Source organism: Cynocephalus volans, chromosome 18 (assembly GCF_027409185.1).
Source record: "Cynocephalus volans isolate mCynVol1 chromosome 18, mCynVol1.pri, whole genome shotgun sequence".
Classification (NCBI taxonomy): Eukaryota; Metazoa; Chordata; class Mammalia; order Dermoptera; family Cynocephalidae; genus Cynocephalus; species Cynocephalus volans.
Window position 1 is genome coordinate 8396012 of NC_084477.1, and position 18014 is coordinate 8414025.

Here is an 18014-nt window from a genome sequence, read left to right on the forward strand (position 1 = left end):
GATAAAGAAAGGAGGAGGATGTCTTTCTCCATAGAGCCCATTCCAGAGTGACAGAAGCATCTGCTCTATGATAATATTGGGGGACCTGATCACGCCTCTCACCATTAGACAGATCATTTGGGCAGCAAATCAACAGAGTAATCATTATTCTCTCAGAGGGAGAGAAGAAATCTAGAGTAATCAGAGGGGGGAGAAGGGAAGGAAAAGGAGATGGGGAAGGATTGGACAAGGGGCATAAAGAATAATTTCGATTTGTAACAATAAACTGCTTAAGACCCTCACATTATCTTACTGGGCTTCAGTTTCCTCAACTGCAAGAACATGTTTATCATTAAGCTCCATTTTAACATTAAAAATTCTATTCTTCTATGATTATATACAATACATATATATACATATATGCATACATACATACATATATTTGTGTGTGTATATAAGTGCATAGTTTTCCATATCACGTATAGAAAGAATTCTACCCTTCTATGATTTTACACTTGTGTGTGCCTGTACTTTAAGTGTATACTTTTTTCTCACCATGTATAAAAAAGCAGCAATAAACCTGCTGAAGAAACAACCCAGAATTCAAAAATACTTCTATTGAATAAGATGTCTGGCATACAGAAGGCATACACAGTATTAATAAATGGTGATTATAAATGAACCTATTATTTAAACATATTATTAAAATCTTAAACAATAGTGAAGATATGTTTTCCATACTGCTCCAAGGCTACAGTCTCAAATAAAAAGAGAAAAAACATTTTTAAAATCCCATAGGAATGAATACATTTTTACAAACTTTGAGTGTCCTCACAACTCAGATGATACTTTTCATATAAAAGAGTATTAGAATATCAGATGCCATTACTATTCTTATTTTGGAATTTTCTAACTGAGAATAAGAAAGTTATATTTTAAATATTAAGTTCCTTTGATAATATATCATCTTTAACTTTTTTTTTACTTTGAACTTTTTATCAAAGACTTTCAATTACAAATGTACAGTTCAATGAATTTTCACAAACACACTCATGCAGGGGTTCAGTTTTGAAAGCGGAATGTCCAGATATCTCAAACAGCACCTACCCTTCCAGGAAGAACGACTGCTTTAATCACTCTCGATACGCCAATGTCATAAAGACAGAGAACACTCCCTGCCGCTTCTTCCAATCCTATTAACAATCCAGTTCTCTTCTGCCAAGAGAATTCTTTCACTGCTAGAATTACAGGAGGCTGTTCATTTACACCACTGAATCTATATGCAGACAACCTCTCTCCTGTTACAGAGTTTACTACCTCAAGTTGTGGACCACAAGCTAAGCAAGCCAGCCCATTTTTCCCTAGAAGAAAAAAAAAAAAAAAGCAAAAATATTTATTTTAATTTGTATGTACACAGCAAAACAAAATAGCCATTAGTTTTTTTAAATACAAACACATAATATATATAGCTAATTACATAAAGCTTTACATATTATCCCCAAATTGAAATCTAAGCATTTATAGAACAGAGAAGTCCTTAAAGCAGTAAAATAAATAGATCTACTACTGCAATAATAATAAAGTTATCATTCAGTAAAGATACCATGCTATGTGGTTAAACACATTATCTCACTTATTCCTTATCACAACTCAATATAGAGACAAAGCAACTAAAGCTTAATACAGTTTAACTTGCCCAAAGTCACAGTTACAAAGTAACAGAGCTGGAAACAGACCTCAACTCCATCTAACTTCAAAACTCATACTTCACTACATTATATCATAAAAGATTTAAACTAGGAGCTACGGCAGGTATAAAATATAATACATGATTCTATCACTAAAGAATTCATTCTAACTGAAAAGATATAATTAGCATAAGTGTAGGAAATATTAGAACTCCTTCTCTGCCTACGAGTCATGTTTGGATTTTATTCTGCCTGCAATGTAAAGTCACAGGAGGGTTTTAAAGAAAGTGGCAATTTGATTTATGTTTTTAAATGTTACTCCAACAGCTAAGCAAACAATAAACAATAAAGGGGAACACAGAATAGAAGTAGGAAGAAGATGATACCCTGGTTGGTGGCTGTGGACAGAGAAAAGTGGATTGACTGGAAATTCATCTTACAGGCAGAATAATAGGATTTGCTTGTTGATGAATTAAACACAGGGAGGTGAATAAAATGGAAGAATCAAGAATGGACCCTGAATTTTTACTTGGGCATCTAGATGAATGATAGTAACCTTTACTGCTAAATTTGAGATGTCCATCATGTATCCAAGTAGATAGTTGGATATATTATAGTTTATAGTTGAGAGAGGATATATATAGTTTAAGAAAGCAGCATGGCACAGTGGGGACCCAGAACAGCAGGGTTCAAAGCTTCTTTCTGCGACTGGCTATCTGTGTAATCAAGTTACTTAACCTATCTGATTCTCAGCTACATAAAACAGTCCCTACTTAGAAAAACTTTATACCTACCTCAATGAAAAGTTGTTACAGGGCATGGGACATAGTGAGTATAGTTACTACTTACTACTTTTAACATTCATGAAAACAGCACAGTAAATAGTTTTTTTTTAAACTTGTAAATAGCTTAATGACTGATGTATATGTTTTGCTGCCTTCTTGCCAGGAAGGACGGCTATGAAACTTATTATCAGAACAGTCTTCTGCGGTATCTTTCATTAGACTGAAATCTGTAATATAATGGCTTCTTTGATATGGTTCTATGCCGTATATACACAATCTAAATTACATACTAAAGGGCCGAGCCTGTGGCGCACTCGGGAGAGTGCGGCGCTGGGAGCGTGGCGACGCTCCCGCTGCGGGTTCGGATCCTATATAGGAATGGCCGGTGCACTCACTGGCTGAGTGCTGGTCACGAAAAAGACAAAAAATAAATAAATAAATAAATAAAAATAAATGTTAGAATTGTTTCAAAAAATAAAATAAAAATAAAAAAATAAAATAAAATAAACTACATACTAAAAAATAAAATATTATTCAGATTAATGAAATTACAAAATAAAACTTTCTGAAAATTTTGTATCATCCAGGATGCTATAATCTGGTTTTTCTATTCATAAAATTGTTTAGGTTCTAATACAAACTCATCACCAGTAAAACTTACTGATTACAAAGAAAAATGAGCTGTGTGTTATTTCTACTTCCCAAATATAGATACTCAATACTCTATATATAGATAAAAATACATGGGATTTTTAATAAGGAAAAATTAACTATAAACCCCCAGAGACTTGATAATGTGTTCTACAGTATGCAGATGTTACATATGTAGTTACAGATGTTACATGATGGGTGTTCAAAATATTCACGGAAGGATTTGTATTATCTAATTCTATTTCTCCACAAACTTTCTGAATTACCCTCATATTTATATAAGTCCACTCTACCCAGGTTTTGCTTTTTTTCTTCCAAAGAAACCCTGATATATACTTATTATTTATCTTACAAATCAGTCAAATTAGTAAATTTTCAGCAACAATATTTTACCTGCAGCAAACTTTCCATGAAGCACAGATTCTAGTGTTACCTCGTCTTCTCCAAGAGCTTGAATAGTCACTTCTGGGAACTGCAGGAGACCACTAGTCACTTGAGCTGTTAAGTCTTGCATAATTACACTGTAAATATTTGTAAAAGGTAACATTATTATGACACATTTGTACTACAAAACACTTGATTTTACCAGCCAGGAAAAAATAAATAAATAAAGGAAAAACCACCACACAAAAGTAAATAAAATAAAATCTAACTCTTGTTATAAAATACATACATGTGCATCTCGGCCTGAAATGCTCTCTCCTAAGAAAGTATTTCCCAAACAGCCTTAGAAAAGTAAAGATTCATTAAACCAGATGTCCTAAGGACATACATTATTCCCTAGATTCTTTGAAAACCGGTTCAATGCAATTCATCTTATTGCCTAACCTACCTCAAAGAACTCATCATCAAAAAAAAAAAAAAAAAAAAAGGAAAAAGAAACCTCAGAAATTGACTTTGGTACATGTCTTTCACTGGATAGGAAAAAAAAAAAAATCTACAACTGTCCTTCATTTCCAATATACAGGGCTGGCTGATTAGCTCAGTTGGTTAGAGTGTGGCACTGATGACACCAAAGTCCAGGGTTTGATTCCTGTACTGGCCAGTTGTCAACAAACAAACAAAAAACTATAACCCCCTAATCAGAGATTTATTGATAATGTGTTCTAGAGTATGCAGATATTATATATGTAATTACAGCATCGGTAGTACAGTGGTGAGCACAGCTGCATTCCAGTATATAAAAGACTAGATTCCCTGAATGACCCCTCCCATTGAAAACAAGCAAAAATGCTGGTTAAAGTATAAAAGTATCTTTTTGAATGACTAAGTTAATAAAGTCAAAAGTGAACAGAAGGTAGGAATTGCAGGAGACACATAAGCTGGCTTTGGTCTTGAGGGTTAGCTACTAAATCCAATCCTGGTGGCCTGGATCTTGTTTTGAACACTCAGGTCCACAGAGGCCAGAAGATAAAGCCTAAGGCTAACAAAGCTAATACAGCAAAGAGGAGCCTCCCCTTACCCCATTAAATTTCTCAGGGCTATATGTATCATCAGCCTAAAGGTGAGTTGAGAGAAACATACATTGTACAGGATGGGGAGTAATAAAGCTGTCCACCTTAACAATGGCTCTGAGTCTCTGACTCAGAAAAAGAAAATTTCCTTTCACACAAATTTGTGGCCAGAATTCAAGCTATATTATCTGAAAATTCTCAAGTGAAGAATTTATTATGAAGTATTCTCAGGCTGAAAATACTCCATGCAACCCATAGAAACAAGCAAATATCCTCTGGAATCACAAAGAATTCTCAAAGATGAAATTCCAAAGAAAATGAGCTCACGGTCAAAATAACAAAACATACAAAGATACCAGAATCAATAGCCAGTACAATCAGATAGGCGAAGACTACAGATGTTACCAGAGAATTATTTTCTATTCTATTATGTTCTATTCATTAAAATGTTTATGGAAATCAAAGATTTAGCTTGATAACGAAAAGGAAACTGTAAAAATTATTACGAAAAATGGCAAAGTAGATTTGAAAAAAATAATAGAACTTCTAAAAATAAAATGAAATAAATTTAAAACTCAATGGGAAAAAAATTCAACGTACCAATGAAAATAAATTACAGCTACATGCAACAAGGAAAATAAATGTCAGATGATAAAGCACAAAATATATGCAGAATTACTACATTTATGTAACATTAAAAAGACATGGGGGCCGACCTGTGGCTCACTCGAGAGTGTGGTACTGATAACACCAAGGCCACGGGTTCAGATCCTATATAGGGATGGCCCGGTTGGCTCAGCCGATGGCTCACTGGCTGAGCGTGGTGCTGACAACACCAAGCTAAGGGTTAAGATCCCCTTACTGGTCATCTTTTTTAAAAAATAAAAAAATAAATAAAATAAAAAATAAATAAAAAGACATGGGGGCTGGCCCCGTGGCTCACTCGGGAAAGTGCGGCGCTGGTAGCGCGAGGCTGTAGGTTTGGATCCTATATAGGGATGGCCGGTGCGCTCACTGGCTGAGTGTAGTGCAGGCCACACAGTGCCGAGGGTTGCGATTCCCTTACCGGTCAAAAAAAAAAAAACACGGAAAACTAAAAAGGCATGCAAAACCAAACAAAATATTGCCTAGAGATGCAAATATGGTCAGACTCTGAAAACAAGTTAAAAATAAACACAAAGTCAACAATAGTTACCTTTGAGAGGAAGGAATAGGGAGGAATACAAAAGGAACTCCAAAGTAATGGTAATGTTCTTTCTCTAAAACTTGATAAGTACACAGGTATTCATCGCATGATTCTTTATATGTTAAAAATACTCTTTTGTATTCACCAAATATATAATTATTTTGTACCTACTTAATATTTAACAAAAATAAACTCCAAGGATAAGTAAAATACTAAATTAGAGAGCCCAAAAACTTTTTCAGAATGCACAAAGAGATGAATAGTTAAAAGTTATAGATAATAGAAGGAGATCTAACATGCTTAATCAAAATTTCCCCAAAATATAATTCCAATAGTAAGTAAAACACAATATTCTAAGAGATATTTCTCAAATTTGTAGAGAAACATGAATTCCCTGAAATCAGGAAGTCCAGCAAATCCTAGGCAGTACAAATAAAAAGAAATGACTTTCAACAGTAACAGTAGGGTCGGCCCGTGGCTCATTTGGGAGGAGTGTGGTGCTGATAACACCAAGGCCACGGGTTTGGATCCTATATAGGGATGGCCGGTTAGCTCAATGGCTGAGTGTGCTGTTGACAACACCAAGCCAAGGGTTAAGATCCCCTTACCAGTCATCTTCTAAAAAAAAACAGTAACAGTGGAAGCCAGAAGCCTGGAATATCTGTAAAACTGTAAGCAAAAATAACTGTCAATACATAATTATATATTACTCAAGTTATCTTTAAAATGAATATAAAATCGATCTTTCTGACAAACAAAAACTGAGTTTACTTTAAGAGAATTCTAAAGGATTCAAGGTAGAAGAAGGCTTCATCTAGGAGAAGAACAATCAGATAGAGGGTCAGAGAGGCAAAAAGAGGCAAAACTACGGGTAAATATATGAGAAAAAGCTAAACAAATACTGGCAACATAAATATAATAATAATGGCTAATACATGAGGTTTAAATAAAGCATCTGTAGCCCTTTTACTGTCTAAGAGAATAAAGATACACTAGCATATGTTAGACTTTATTGCATATTTATTTTGAACATACATACAGGAAAAGACATACTTAAGACTGTATATATCAGTAGCATTCTTAATAGCAAAATACTACAACCACCAAACAAGAAAATGAAAAGACTCTTGTTTTATCAGTTAGTGAAAACATGGTAATTATAAATTATTAAAATTATAATAATTTAAACAATGTGATATAGGCTAGTAACTGCCAAATAGATCAACGAAACAAATAATCTAGACACAGAATCACAAAAATTCAGTAGATGATAAAAAGCATATTTAGCTATTTCAAATCAGAGAGGACAAGTGAACTATTCAATATGCATTGTTGGTACAATTCGCTACTCATTTGCAGCAAAGAAGTTACACTTTGGTGGAATGAAGAGGTCACACCTATTACCTACACACATACTATATATACATTACTCCCTAATATCTAGCAAATGAATAAAAGTGTGTATATTTGCATACATACACATTTCTAAAAACATTTCTCATTTTTATAAAAAACAATAAAATTACTTAAAGAACCTTTTAAATAACAAAACATAAAATAAAAAATACAACTCTGAAAACATACGAGATATGTATGGAATCTTAGGATGAAAAGAAGGCACAAATCAAACTAGTATCCATCAAGAAAATGCCATGCTAAAACACAATACAATTTTTGCCAATCACTGTAGAAGGTACAGGAAAACACACATGTGCATATATACTCTGCATATAGGAGCATAAACCTCGCCAACCTTTTTAAATGATAATCTGCCAAATAATAATTTTACACAGATAAATCTCTTGACCTGGCAATTCTAGAATTCTCATCTCCGATGGGCAAGACTTCCATCCTCTATCTCAGGATCATCTGGTGAAAGAAATCTGTCACTCCATTGCTTCAAATACCGTAGGAGAGCAACACCAAATGCCTTCCAAAGTGACAGGCACCACTAAACATTTTCGATCTGGATGCTTCCAAGGCACAAAAATCCAACATTTCCAAAATCAAACAAGCTTTCCCCTCCTCTATAAATTTGTCCCCTTTCCTCTATGTCCTTTCTCAATGATCCCATCACCAACCCAGAAACTTTGAGGACTTGGCTATGACAAGGATTCTTTAACAAATTTTCCTTGGTCACTAACTAGCCTTCTCATTCTTCCCATCTCTGGATTAAGCTATAGTTAGTTCCCAGTGACGCTGGTACTTCCCCTATCACGGCACTTATCACACTGTATAATTGTTTGTATCCCCTCTATTACAAAGTCTAATCTTCGTAACTAGCCTGAAATTTCCTAAGGATCAAATATGTATTTTACTTATTTTAATCCCAATACTTTCCACATTATGGAGAGGCACAAAATATTGGTTTGAATACATGAACAAGGGCTTTCCTTTCCCTTCTCCCTGCTTACCATATGTGATCACCAAAAACTGTCCATTCTACCAACAAAATATTTCTGCATTCTAGTCCATCATTTCTATTCCTAATGCCTCAGCCTTTGCCACAGGACTAATCCCTAGCCTAATGGTCTTTTGGTCTTGTTTCTCAATTTTTTTTTTTTGTCATTCTCATTCTCAACCCAAATCTATAATTGGCAAGTACTTAATCCCACCCACATCTCCCCTCAAAAAAATTTATGTGAAAAAAAATTATTTTTGAAAATATCATTGATAAAGTTAAAACATGTGAGTTTTAACTTTCTGTTCAGGTTATAAATGCTACTTTTAGACAAAAACTCAATAGACTGCCTCAAAAAATGTATCACATATGTCACCATTAACTCACAAAACCTAAAATGTTATGTTTCAGATTTCCTAGTCATTAAAAGTGGGAGTTTGTTTTTTATTATCCAAAATAGATTCAAAAGTATAACCCAATATAAAGGGTGGATGCATCAATAGAAAGTAATGGACATTAGCCTCTAAATACAAAAACCTCTAATATTTACATGAAGATCTAGGCACAAACCTTAGTTGCTGAAAGCATTATATTTATACAAATTGATCCTGCCTCCTCCTAAACATCTTAGTACCAAAGGAAATTTTAGAAAAATTTGGGTGAGAAAGGCCAGATCACATTGATATTATGTTGTATTCCCCTACAGCCTTGATAAAGCCAGTTTAATGGTAAACTAAGGTTAACCATTTTTCTTATTAAACTCAAAACTAAAGTCATTTCTCCAGAGCTAAAACCTTCAGAATTCCATGCAGTAGCTTTTTCCAAAGAATATTCAAAGGAGTGGTAATGGACATTAAAAAAGTTCTACAATCACTGTAATTCAATCAAAATCACCCCAGTAGAATTTTTAAAAGACTTTCACAAAGTAATTTTAAAGTTCATCTGAAAGAATAACACAATAACTAAGCAGTTTTTTGAAAATGAAATATAATAAATGTTCTATCTCTTACGCTGGGTGGGGTTTGGTTGTTATGTCCTCTTTAATACAAAAGAAAGATAAAATGTAGAAGTACTGACTGGCTGAAACACAGAATAAAGCCACAGTATTTAAAAGAGAATCATAATTTTCATTCCAGATATATCCTCCCACCTAAAATGCAGGACAAAATATATAAGGTGCTCTGACACTGGACAGGATAGAGGTCCCTGAGAGAAGGAAAACAAACAAGGTGACCTCTAGGACTGTCCCAGCTTAGCTTACTGTGTACAGAGAGTATCCAGGATTCAGAGCAGGGAGGAAAGGCTCAAACAGAGCCCAAGGGTCTCCTTGAGTTGAGGAGACAGAGTTGAGAATTCCACAAAGCCAAAGGCAGTTAGAACTCACAGGGCAGAGTACCACAATACAAAGGACTATACAGAGAGCTCCAGAGATCAGCAGCGGGTTCCCCAAGATTTTCATGTGATCAGCGTAAGCATGTAAGGAAACTATCAGAGCCCAGGGAAAGCACAGGAGAAACAATCCCCTACACAGGGTCAGGAATAGCTCTAGTGTGAAAAATCTCATAATACATGGGGGCACTGAGTAGAGCCCCCAGTACTATGGTATTGAGTTCTTCAGCAGTGAAGAGAAAAATTAGCCCTTGTCTACTGGCTGCTATGATTTTGTTTTTAAAAGCTCAAAAAGCAAGCCTCAAAACAATCAAACTGTTTCTAAGTAATTTAACAGCATCCCAAGACAAAGCTCAAGAATATGTAAAGGAATGCAAAAATATTCAGTAATCAAGAAGGTAAAATTCAAAATGTCTGGCATCCAGTCAAAAAAATGTCAGGCATGCAAAGAAGCAGGAAAATATGACTCAAATATGGGGGGGGGGAACAATAGAAATATACCCAGAAATGACACAGAAGTTAGAACTGCTATACAGGGACATTAAATCTGTTATTTTAACCACAATCCCTACATCCAAGAAGATAGAGGAAGCTATAAGTATGCTAAGGAAAGATTTGAAAACATAAAAAGACCAAATAAAACTTCTACAGTAGAGAAATACATTAAAGCGGCTTCCTAGACAATATTAGTGAACTTGAAGACCCACAACAGAAACTTAAATGAAGCATGTGGCCGGCCCGTGGCTCACTTGGGAGAGTGTGGTGCTGATAACACCAAGGCCATGGGTTCGGATCCCTATGTAGGGGTGGCCAGTTAGCTCACCTGGGAGAGCGTGGTGCTGACAACACCAAGTCAAGGGCTAAGATCCCCTTACCAGTCATCTTTTAAAAAAAAAAAGAAAAAGAAAGAAAGAAACTTAAATGAAGCAAAGAGAAAAAAAGACTTGTGGGGATGGAGGTGGGGGAGAACAGAGCATCAGTGAGCCATGGGACAACCTCAAGTGGCCTAATTGAAGTCTCCAAAGGGAGAGAGGGAAAGAAAAACTAATGGTCTAATATCGGAAAACCTAATGACCAAAAATAAATCCACAAATCCAAAAGCTCAATAAACTCAAGCACAAGAAACAGGACGAAACTACAACAAAATATATCATAATCAAGGGACAAAGAGAAAATGTTTAAAAGGAGCCAGAGAAAAAAGAGATATAACAGAGGAACAAAGATAAGAATGACAAGAGACTTCTTGAAAATAGTACAAGCCAGAAGACAGCGGAAAAGGAGAAGGGGAAGAAAAAAAAAAGCTGCCAACCTAGAATTCTATCTCCAGTGAAAATAAAAAGGCAAATAAATAAATAAAAATGAAAACAAAATAAAGAGCTTTTGGACATACGGAAGCTGAAAAGACAATCACAGGCAGACCTGCACCACAAGGAATGTTAAAGGAATTCCTTCAGGCAGAAGGCAAATTATATTATTATTGGGGGGATGGGCGGGGGGGGCTGTTTGTTTGGTTGGGTTTTTTGTCGCTGATCTGTGTGGGGATTTGAACCCTGACCATGATGTCATCAGCACCATGCTCTCCCAGGTCAACTAACAGGCCAGTCCAAAAGGTAAATTATATTACATGGAAATCTGGATATACATAAAATAAAGACCACTAAAAATGGGAAATAAGTTAGTAAATACAAAAAACTTTCCCTCTTATTTTTCATCTCTTTAAAAGACTACTTTAAAGACTATTTTAAACTATATGAAGCAAAAAATGATAGCAATATATTAAGTTTATAACATAATTACAATTAAAACATGGCAACAAAAGCACAAAGCCCTGGAGAGGAGAAATGGAAACATTGTTACAAGGTTCTTATACTATACATGAAATGCTATAATATTGGGCCGGCCCAGTGGCTCACTTGGGCAAGTGTGGTGCTGATAGCAAGGCCATGGGTTTGGATCCCTGTATAGGGATGGCCGGTTTGCTCACCTCGGAGAGTGTGGTGCTGACACTATAATATTGGGCCAGCCCCGTGGCTCACTCAGGAGAGTGAGGGGTTAGGATCCCCTTACCGGTCATCTTTAAAAAAAAAAAAAAAGAAAGAAAGAAAGAAAAAAAGAAATAACTGAACTATTTTACTTATGACAAAGATAAACATTTCAAATCACTGCGAAAATTACAAACTTTTTTTTTTTTAATTAAAAAAGATAACCGGTAAGGAGACCTTAACCCTTGACTTGGTGTTGTCAGCACCACGCTCTCCCAAGTGAGCGAACCAGCCATCCCTATACAAGGATCCGAACCCATGGCCTTGGTGTTATCAGCACCACACTCTCCCAAGTGAGCCATGGGCCAGTCCAAAAATTACAAACTTTTAACAATGTTCTGAGACAATTTAGCTATCCCTTCTGGAAAAAAAGGTCCCTTCCTCAATATGATATAGAAATAGGAAATTATGGATGGATAAGAGTCCCCCCTCCCCCCAAAAGGGAAGCTATAACCTATGAAGCAACTACTATGTACCAGGCATTAATCAGACTTGAATATCTCCAGGTAAAACTGACACCACGCCTGTCTGTGGTACACCACCTCCTCATTCTGAGTACCATCGATGAGTACCATCAGTCTTCACTCATCACTCATTGGTACCATCTTCTGAGAAGTATAGTACACCAGGCTACTTTTTGAGGAAAAAATCGCTTCATGCCTAACCCCAAAAGATAATAATATTAGAGGTGAAAACTGACATATGGAAATAAAAAATTTTTTCCGGGTGGTTAGGGGGTAGCTGGTCTGAGAAAAAAAAAAAAAAAGAAAAATCAAGGGAGAAGAACTATAACATCTTAGAGGGTGAGAGAGAGCAATTTGACTTGTTCATCAAATCCCAAAATTTTTAATTGTAAAAAAAAGATTAAAGGTAGGGAAGAAAACCTTAAAATTGAATTTATATAAACTCACTAAATAATCTAAAATAATTAGTTAATCTAAAATAAAAAGAACTAGAATATTTTGTGAAACATTTATAATCCTGAATTTACGGGTGGGGGGGTTATCATAATATTCTTTGGTATCTTACGCTAAAATACACTCAACACGTAAATATTTATTGCATTAATCCATCAGAAATGAAACCCAGATCTGTATGGACCATGGGCTAAACCAATTTTTATGTTTTCAAGTGTTAAAAGGTTCCAAGCACCCCTACAGATCTGGTCTAAGGCCCAGATATTTTCCCCAAAGGGTAACACTGTAACAACATTAATGTTAATTTGTCAGTGCTATCCTTAGAAACTTAGAAATTAAAGGCTACAGAACTTTTAATTCCTAAAGCTGCTCAACCTTCTTAGTGATCCCCTTTTCTTACCTCCCACATTCAATGGATAACCAGTTTATCATTCTGAGTCTACTCCTGAATTTATTCAGCCAATATTAAATGCTTACTACATCCTAAAATGCTAGATGGACAAAAATGAAACACTGAATCCATAGCTTCCTCTCCAACCTCAGTGCATTTGCCCCCTCCTAAGAGTTCCCTTCATCTCATCCCCCCTGCTTTTTTTTATTTAATTGTTTCTTAGAATTAAAAGAACAATTTTAACTCACTTCTGGGTTGTACAACTTAATTAGACTTGGCTTCTACACAGCCAAAGGAATTTGCTCCTTCAGTTTCACTGGAATTAGAGCAGTATTCTCAAACCTCCATAATACATCAATGCCTGTTTCAAAAGAAAAAAAAAATTCTCAAAGCCCTTAGTGTCTGAAAAACACCAAATTGCAGAATAATCACAGGTTCCATCTAGAGTACTGGAAAGGACACAAACTTTGAATAAGACAGAAATAGCTTTGAATCTAGGTCTTACCACTTACTAGTAACATGTAATCTTGTACTGTTATATTGTCTTCCTTCCTTTTACACCCAAGCTTCTAGTCTGACTCCAGACATACACTTGGCACAAATGAGTTCAAAAAATGTTTAGTGAATGAAAGAAAATGTTCTTTAAATTTAGAAGTTAGTCTTTGAATCTACAGGGCAAAAATTGGTTTTAAGGCTTTTCAAATATAAGCACACTGAAAAGGACTTAAAACTATACTAACAGAAAGACACATTAAGCAGCAATGTTCACTACTGTACAAAAATAAGTGAAGTCCCAGCTTTTTTATGACATGCCAGCATTGGCAACCTCTCAGAAGTAATTTACAAAGTTTCAACTCCTTTCCTAAGTCTAGATAGGCAGAACAAAAACATTCCCTGGCTGTTATTGTAAATACTGTTCATCTTCTTGATAAAGCACAGGTGGATTATGTCATTCTCCTCTTCAAAAGCCTTCAATAACTACCTACTACATGTAAAATAACTGAAACCTCAACCAAGGGCAAACCAAGGTCATCCACAATCTGACAAGCCCAGCCTATCTTCATAGCCTTGTCTCCCAAAACCCCTTCGTTCATTGGCTTGCCACTGCCTAGTTCCCTCTTCCAACTTCATCTTCCAAAGTCCCACACATCACTAAAGGACTGACTTCCCAGCGTGTAATCTCATCTCTGAGTTCACTTCTTTCCACCTTTGTTACCAATCATAAATATAACTTTCAAAGAATCATTACCCGTGTTTGCCTGTCTTCCACTACACTATTAATTACTAAAAGGCAAAAATCATCAAATCTTATTCCAGGGCATTCCACAGTGACAATGCCTTGCAACTAACAGGTCCTAAATGTGGTAAATTAAGATAGCAGGATATGAAGTGAAACATTGGTCACGTGTTAAACAATAAAATGAATTTTTAAGAGCTCAATATTGGGCCCGACTTATTCTTAAGTATACATTGTTTCAGTATTAAGCAAAGCAAACATCATAAAATTACTAGGACAAATATTAAAACAGAAAACCATAAATCAGTTTTTTTTTTTTTTTTTTAAAGATGACCGGTAATGGGATCTTAACCCTTGACTTGGTGGTGTGAGCACCACGCTCAGCCAGTGAGCGAACCGGCCATCCGTATATGGGATCCGAACCCGGGGCCTTGGTGTTCTCAGCACCACACTCTCCCGAGTGAGCCACGGGCCGGCCCCATAAATCAGTTTTGTGTGAAATACACATATCATCAAAGTAACTGAATTCCACCACAAAAGATATAACTCTAACCTAGTTGTTCAATAATTATAGTGCAACATATACTGAGCAAACATTTCTACAAATATTTTGTATGTAACTTTACTTTTTTCTTTTTCACTAAACAGACTAAGAATTATGATTTAAATATAAACTAACGGCGGACCCAGAATCTTCCAGCCTTTTTAGCAGCTGTTCTTTCAAACTTAATTCAAACATTTATCAATCATCAACTACTTTTAAAACACTGTGTTGGGAAGGAAATGCAAAAGCAGAAGGATGATCTACTTCCTGACCTCAAGGAAGAGGAAATACATTCTAGAAGAGGAGATACTTAATCAACCATGAGAATATCAGACAAAAAATAAACGCTACAATAGTGGTACAGAGGCTGTCACATCCCAGAGAAGAAGTGGGAAAAAGGGAAATGAAAGTGTGCAGAGAAAATGATCGCATTTGGAAGAAAAATATAAAATATGAGACTCTGAAAAAGGCAAGATGGCACTCTAGGCTGAAGAAAATGAGCAAAGAAAATGGAATGCCTAAAGCATAAAATTTGTTAACAGATGAGGCTAGATAGTAGAATATACTTATTGTAGGGAACTTTGAACTAACCTAGAAAAGTTTGACTTCATGGGGGCGGGTTGGTGGGGAAGCAACTGAAATTTTTCGGTTAGGAACCAAAGAAACAATGTTTTATTTCCTCTTAAATCAAGAGGTGTCTGTCCCAAACTGCTGTATTAACAATCTTTTAATTTGTTATTACTGTTGTTTTGGCAGTTGGTCGGTATGGGGATCTGAATCCTTGACCTTGGTGTCATTAACATCAAGCTCTAATCAACTGAGCTAACCGGCCAATCCTTTAAATTTTTTAAAAAAATAATTATTGTTGTTTTGCGAATTGTTGACACTTTGGTATTACATTATTTGAAAATTATAATCAAAATGAACAGTACAGAGAGAATGTAAACTACCCATAGCACTTCGCACACTGAGAGCATCCTCAAGTTATTAACTTGAACTGGGCTTGTCATCCCTGGTCACGTCTTCCGAAATAAGTAAAGCCACCCTAATTTTTTCTCTCCTCACATACCCTATTAGTGAAAGCTCACGAAAAACGGTTCTTAAAATCCGCAGGCTCTTGAGGATATTTTGAGAATAAATTCAAGTTTAGAGTTTCCAAGAGCCCTCAATTTTGTTCTAAAGAAACCAGGTACTTAGAATAATTTCTCCGATAGAGGCCGGCCCGTGGCTCACTCGGGGGAGTGTGGTGTTGATAACACCAAGGCCACGGGTTCGGATCCCTATATAGGGATGGCCGGTTGGTTCACTGGCTGAGCGTGGTGCTGACCACACCAAGTCTTTTACCCCTGGGTGAGTGGGGGGGGGGACAATCAACCAATGGCAAAAGTAATCGTCCTCCCCTTCCCAGGTGGGGACAAGCAAGACAAATTAATACCCACTCCAAGATATCTTAAATCGCCTTTACCCGGCCAGTTCTCTGCAACTGTGCAGCACGGTATGGATCACCAGTCGAAATTGGTCGCCGCCCTAGATTCACCCCGGCCAGGCGCATACGCGTGTGGGGCACACACCATCCTAAGTAATCGATCTGCAACCCAGCTAGCGCCACTTTAGACAAGCCCAAGGACCAAACGGTGCCACCCCTTCCCCTCCCGCTTCCCTTTAGGACAAGCCTCCTGACTTCAACAGAAACCCCTTTTGCTTCTGCACGGACGCAGTTCTGCACCCCACCCACATTAGCATAATGCCCCTCCTTGATGGTATCAGCCAGCCCTCCGCGCACTATATAAGCTCTACCACCCCCCACACCTGACGCTGTCCCCCATTTCCAGGGCAGCCCTGGGCCTTGTGACACCCTGAGCACAGCCCAGCGGATGTCTTTCTTTAATAAAGCTGGAACGGTACCCGGCATCTCCACTCACTTTCTTTCACTAAGATGGGCTCTCAGAGCGCCCGCAACTTTCCCACGGGAGACGCCCGCCAACGTTTCCATGGCCTCGGAGAACAACGGTTCGGAAAGCGCTTCGCCGCCGCCACGTGCCGCCATTCCGTTGCCGAGGAAGTTACATAACCAACCCCCGACCCCCGGAGCGCGCCGCCTCCCGCGCTCGCTCCCCCCTCGGGCCGACCCTCGAGCCGGGCGGACAGACGTCGGGCCTAGGCGCGGCGGGAGAAGCCGGGGCCGCCGCTCGGGGCCCAGGCCGCGCCGGCCCCAACCTCCGCCTTCCCTTCCCCCTACCTGAGAAGGGCGGGTGACCGCGCCGCCGCGGCCGCCGAGTCCAGAGGGCCGCGAGCTCCTCCCGCGCGGGCGCGTCACAGCATCTCCGAGGCGCCACGGCCGCCCCCGCGGAAGCCGCCTCACGGCTCGCGCGCCTCCGCCTAGGACCTCGCCGGCCCCCTCACACCCGCGACCCCCGCGAGCGCCTTCGCCGGCAGTAGGCCAGCAGACCGCTCAGAGGTTAAAAGGCTGCCGCTGCCCCCTGCCGCGGTTCCGGGTCCTCCCCCTCGGCACAGTGCCTCCCCGACCAGGACAGCGCCGGCCACGCTCTGCGCATTACTCGGGGCGGACAGACCGAGTCCCACACGCCCCGCAGGGGAGGGCCGGGGCGGGGAGGGCGGAGAAAGAACGGAGATCGCGGCTGCCGGGCCTGAGTTCTCGCGAGAGTCCCGGCCTGGGCGCCGGCTCCGCGGGAATTTTCAAACTCTGAGAGAGAAGGTGGGGGAAGGGAGAGGGCGGATTATTTACATAAACTAGGGTCTCCCCGCTTCCACTGAGCTGAGGAGGAGAAAGACTACGAGTCCCATACGGCCTTGCGCCTTAAGCCGCTGCGGGAGCCCGGCCCGCACGCCCGGCGCGGTGTCGGGAGTGGTAGTTTCCGCCCTACGTCGCGCCGAGCAGGACCTGCCGCATGCAGGGCGAGCGTCCCGAGGCGGAAGAGCCGCCACGTTCTCGGGTGGCCCTGCCTTCCGGCGGCCCAGTGATAATCTTTCCCTCATTGGCGTCTGCCCTCCGCGTTTTTTGTAACGTGCTCCGACTTTTCATGCAAAAAGTGGGCCCCCAGATGGGGAAACGTTTCCACCGCCCTCATTTTTTTTTCTCCTATCCAGCGTGCTTTCGTGGTTTTTCTGTATCTCTAAAGGTGCTCACTCAGCGTAGTCTAGTCTTTTTCGTCAAAATGTTACCCCAACTCATTGTAACCTATGTGGTCACGCTGGGGATTCATTGTGGAATTTCTTTTATTTGCTAGTTTCTTGTTAGCACACCAAGCACGTTTCCAACCGATAGTTAGGGAATGTGTCCGTAATACTAAGTAGTAAATAAAAGGACCGACGTGACGACTCTAGGAGGC

General features: G+C 38.7%; 1 protein-coding gene across 3 annotated transcripts in view; it reads right to left on the bottom strand.

The window, feature by feature from the left end:
- Positions 1 to 17213, bottom strand: part of AHCTF1 (AT-hook containing transcription factor 1) — an 82109-nt gene extending 64896 nt beyond the window's left edge. For 2 of the 3 annotated variants that reach the window (XM_063082891.1, XM_063082893.1), the window contains exons 1-3: positions 16904 to 17213; positions 3497 to 3624; positions 1087 to 1340 (exon numbers count right to left, since the gene is read on the bottom strand). In XM_063082891.1, coding sequence (XP_062938961.1) covers positions 1087 to 1340; positions 3497 to 3617 — 375 coding nt within the window. In that variant the 5' untranslated portion in view covers positions 3618 to 3624; positions 16904 to 17213. Of the gene's footprint in view, positions 1 to 1086; positions 1341 to 3496; positions 3625 to 16129; positions 16149 to 16903 lie in introns of those variants that run through there. The other variant, XM_063082892.1, reaches the window with a different exon arrangement.
- Positions 17214 to 18014: the final 801 nt, after the last annotated feature.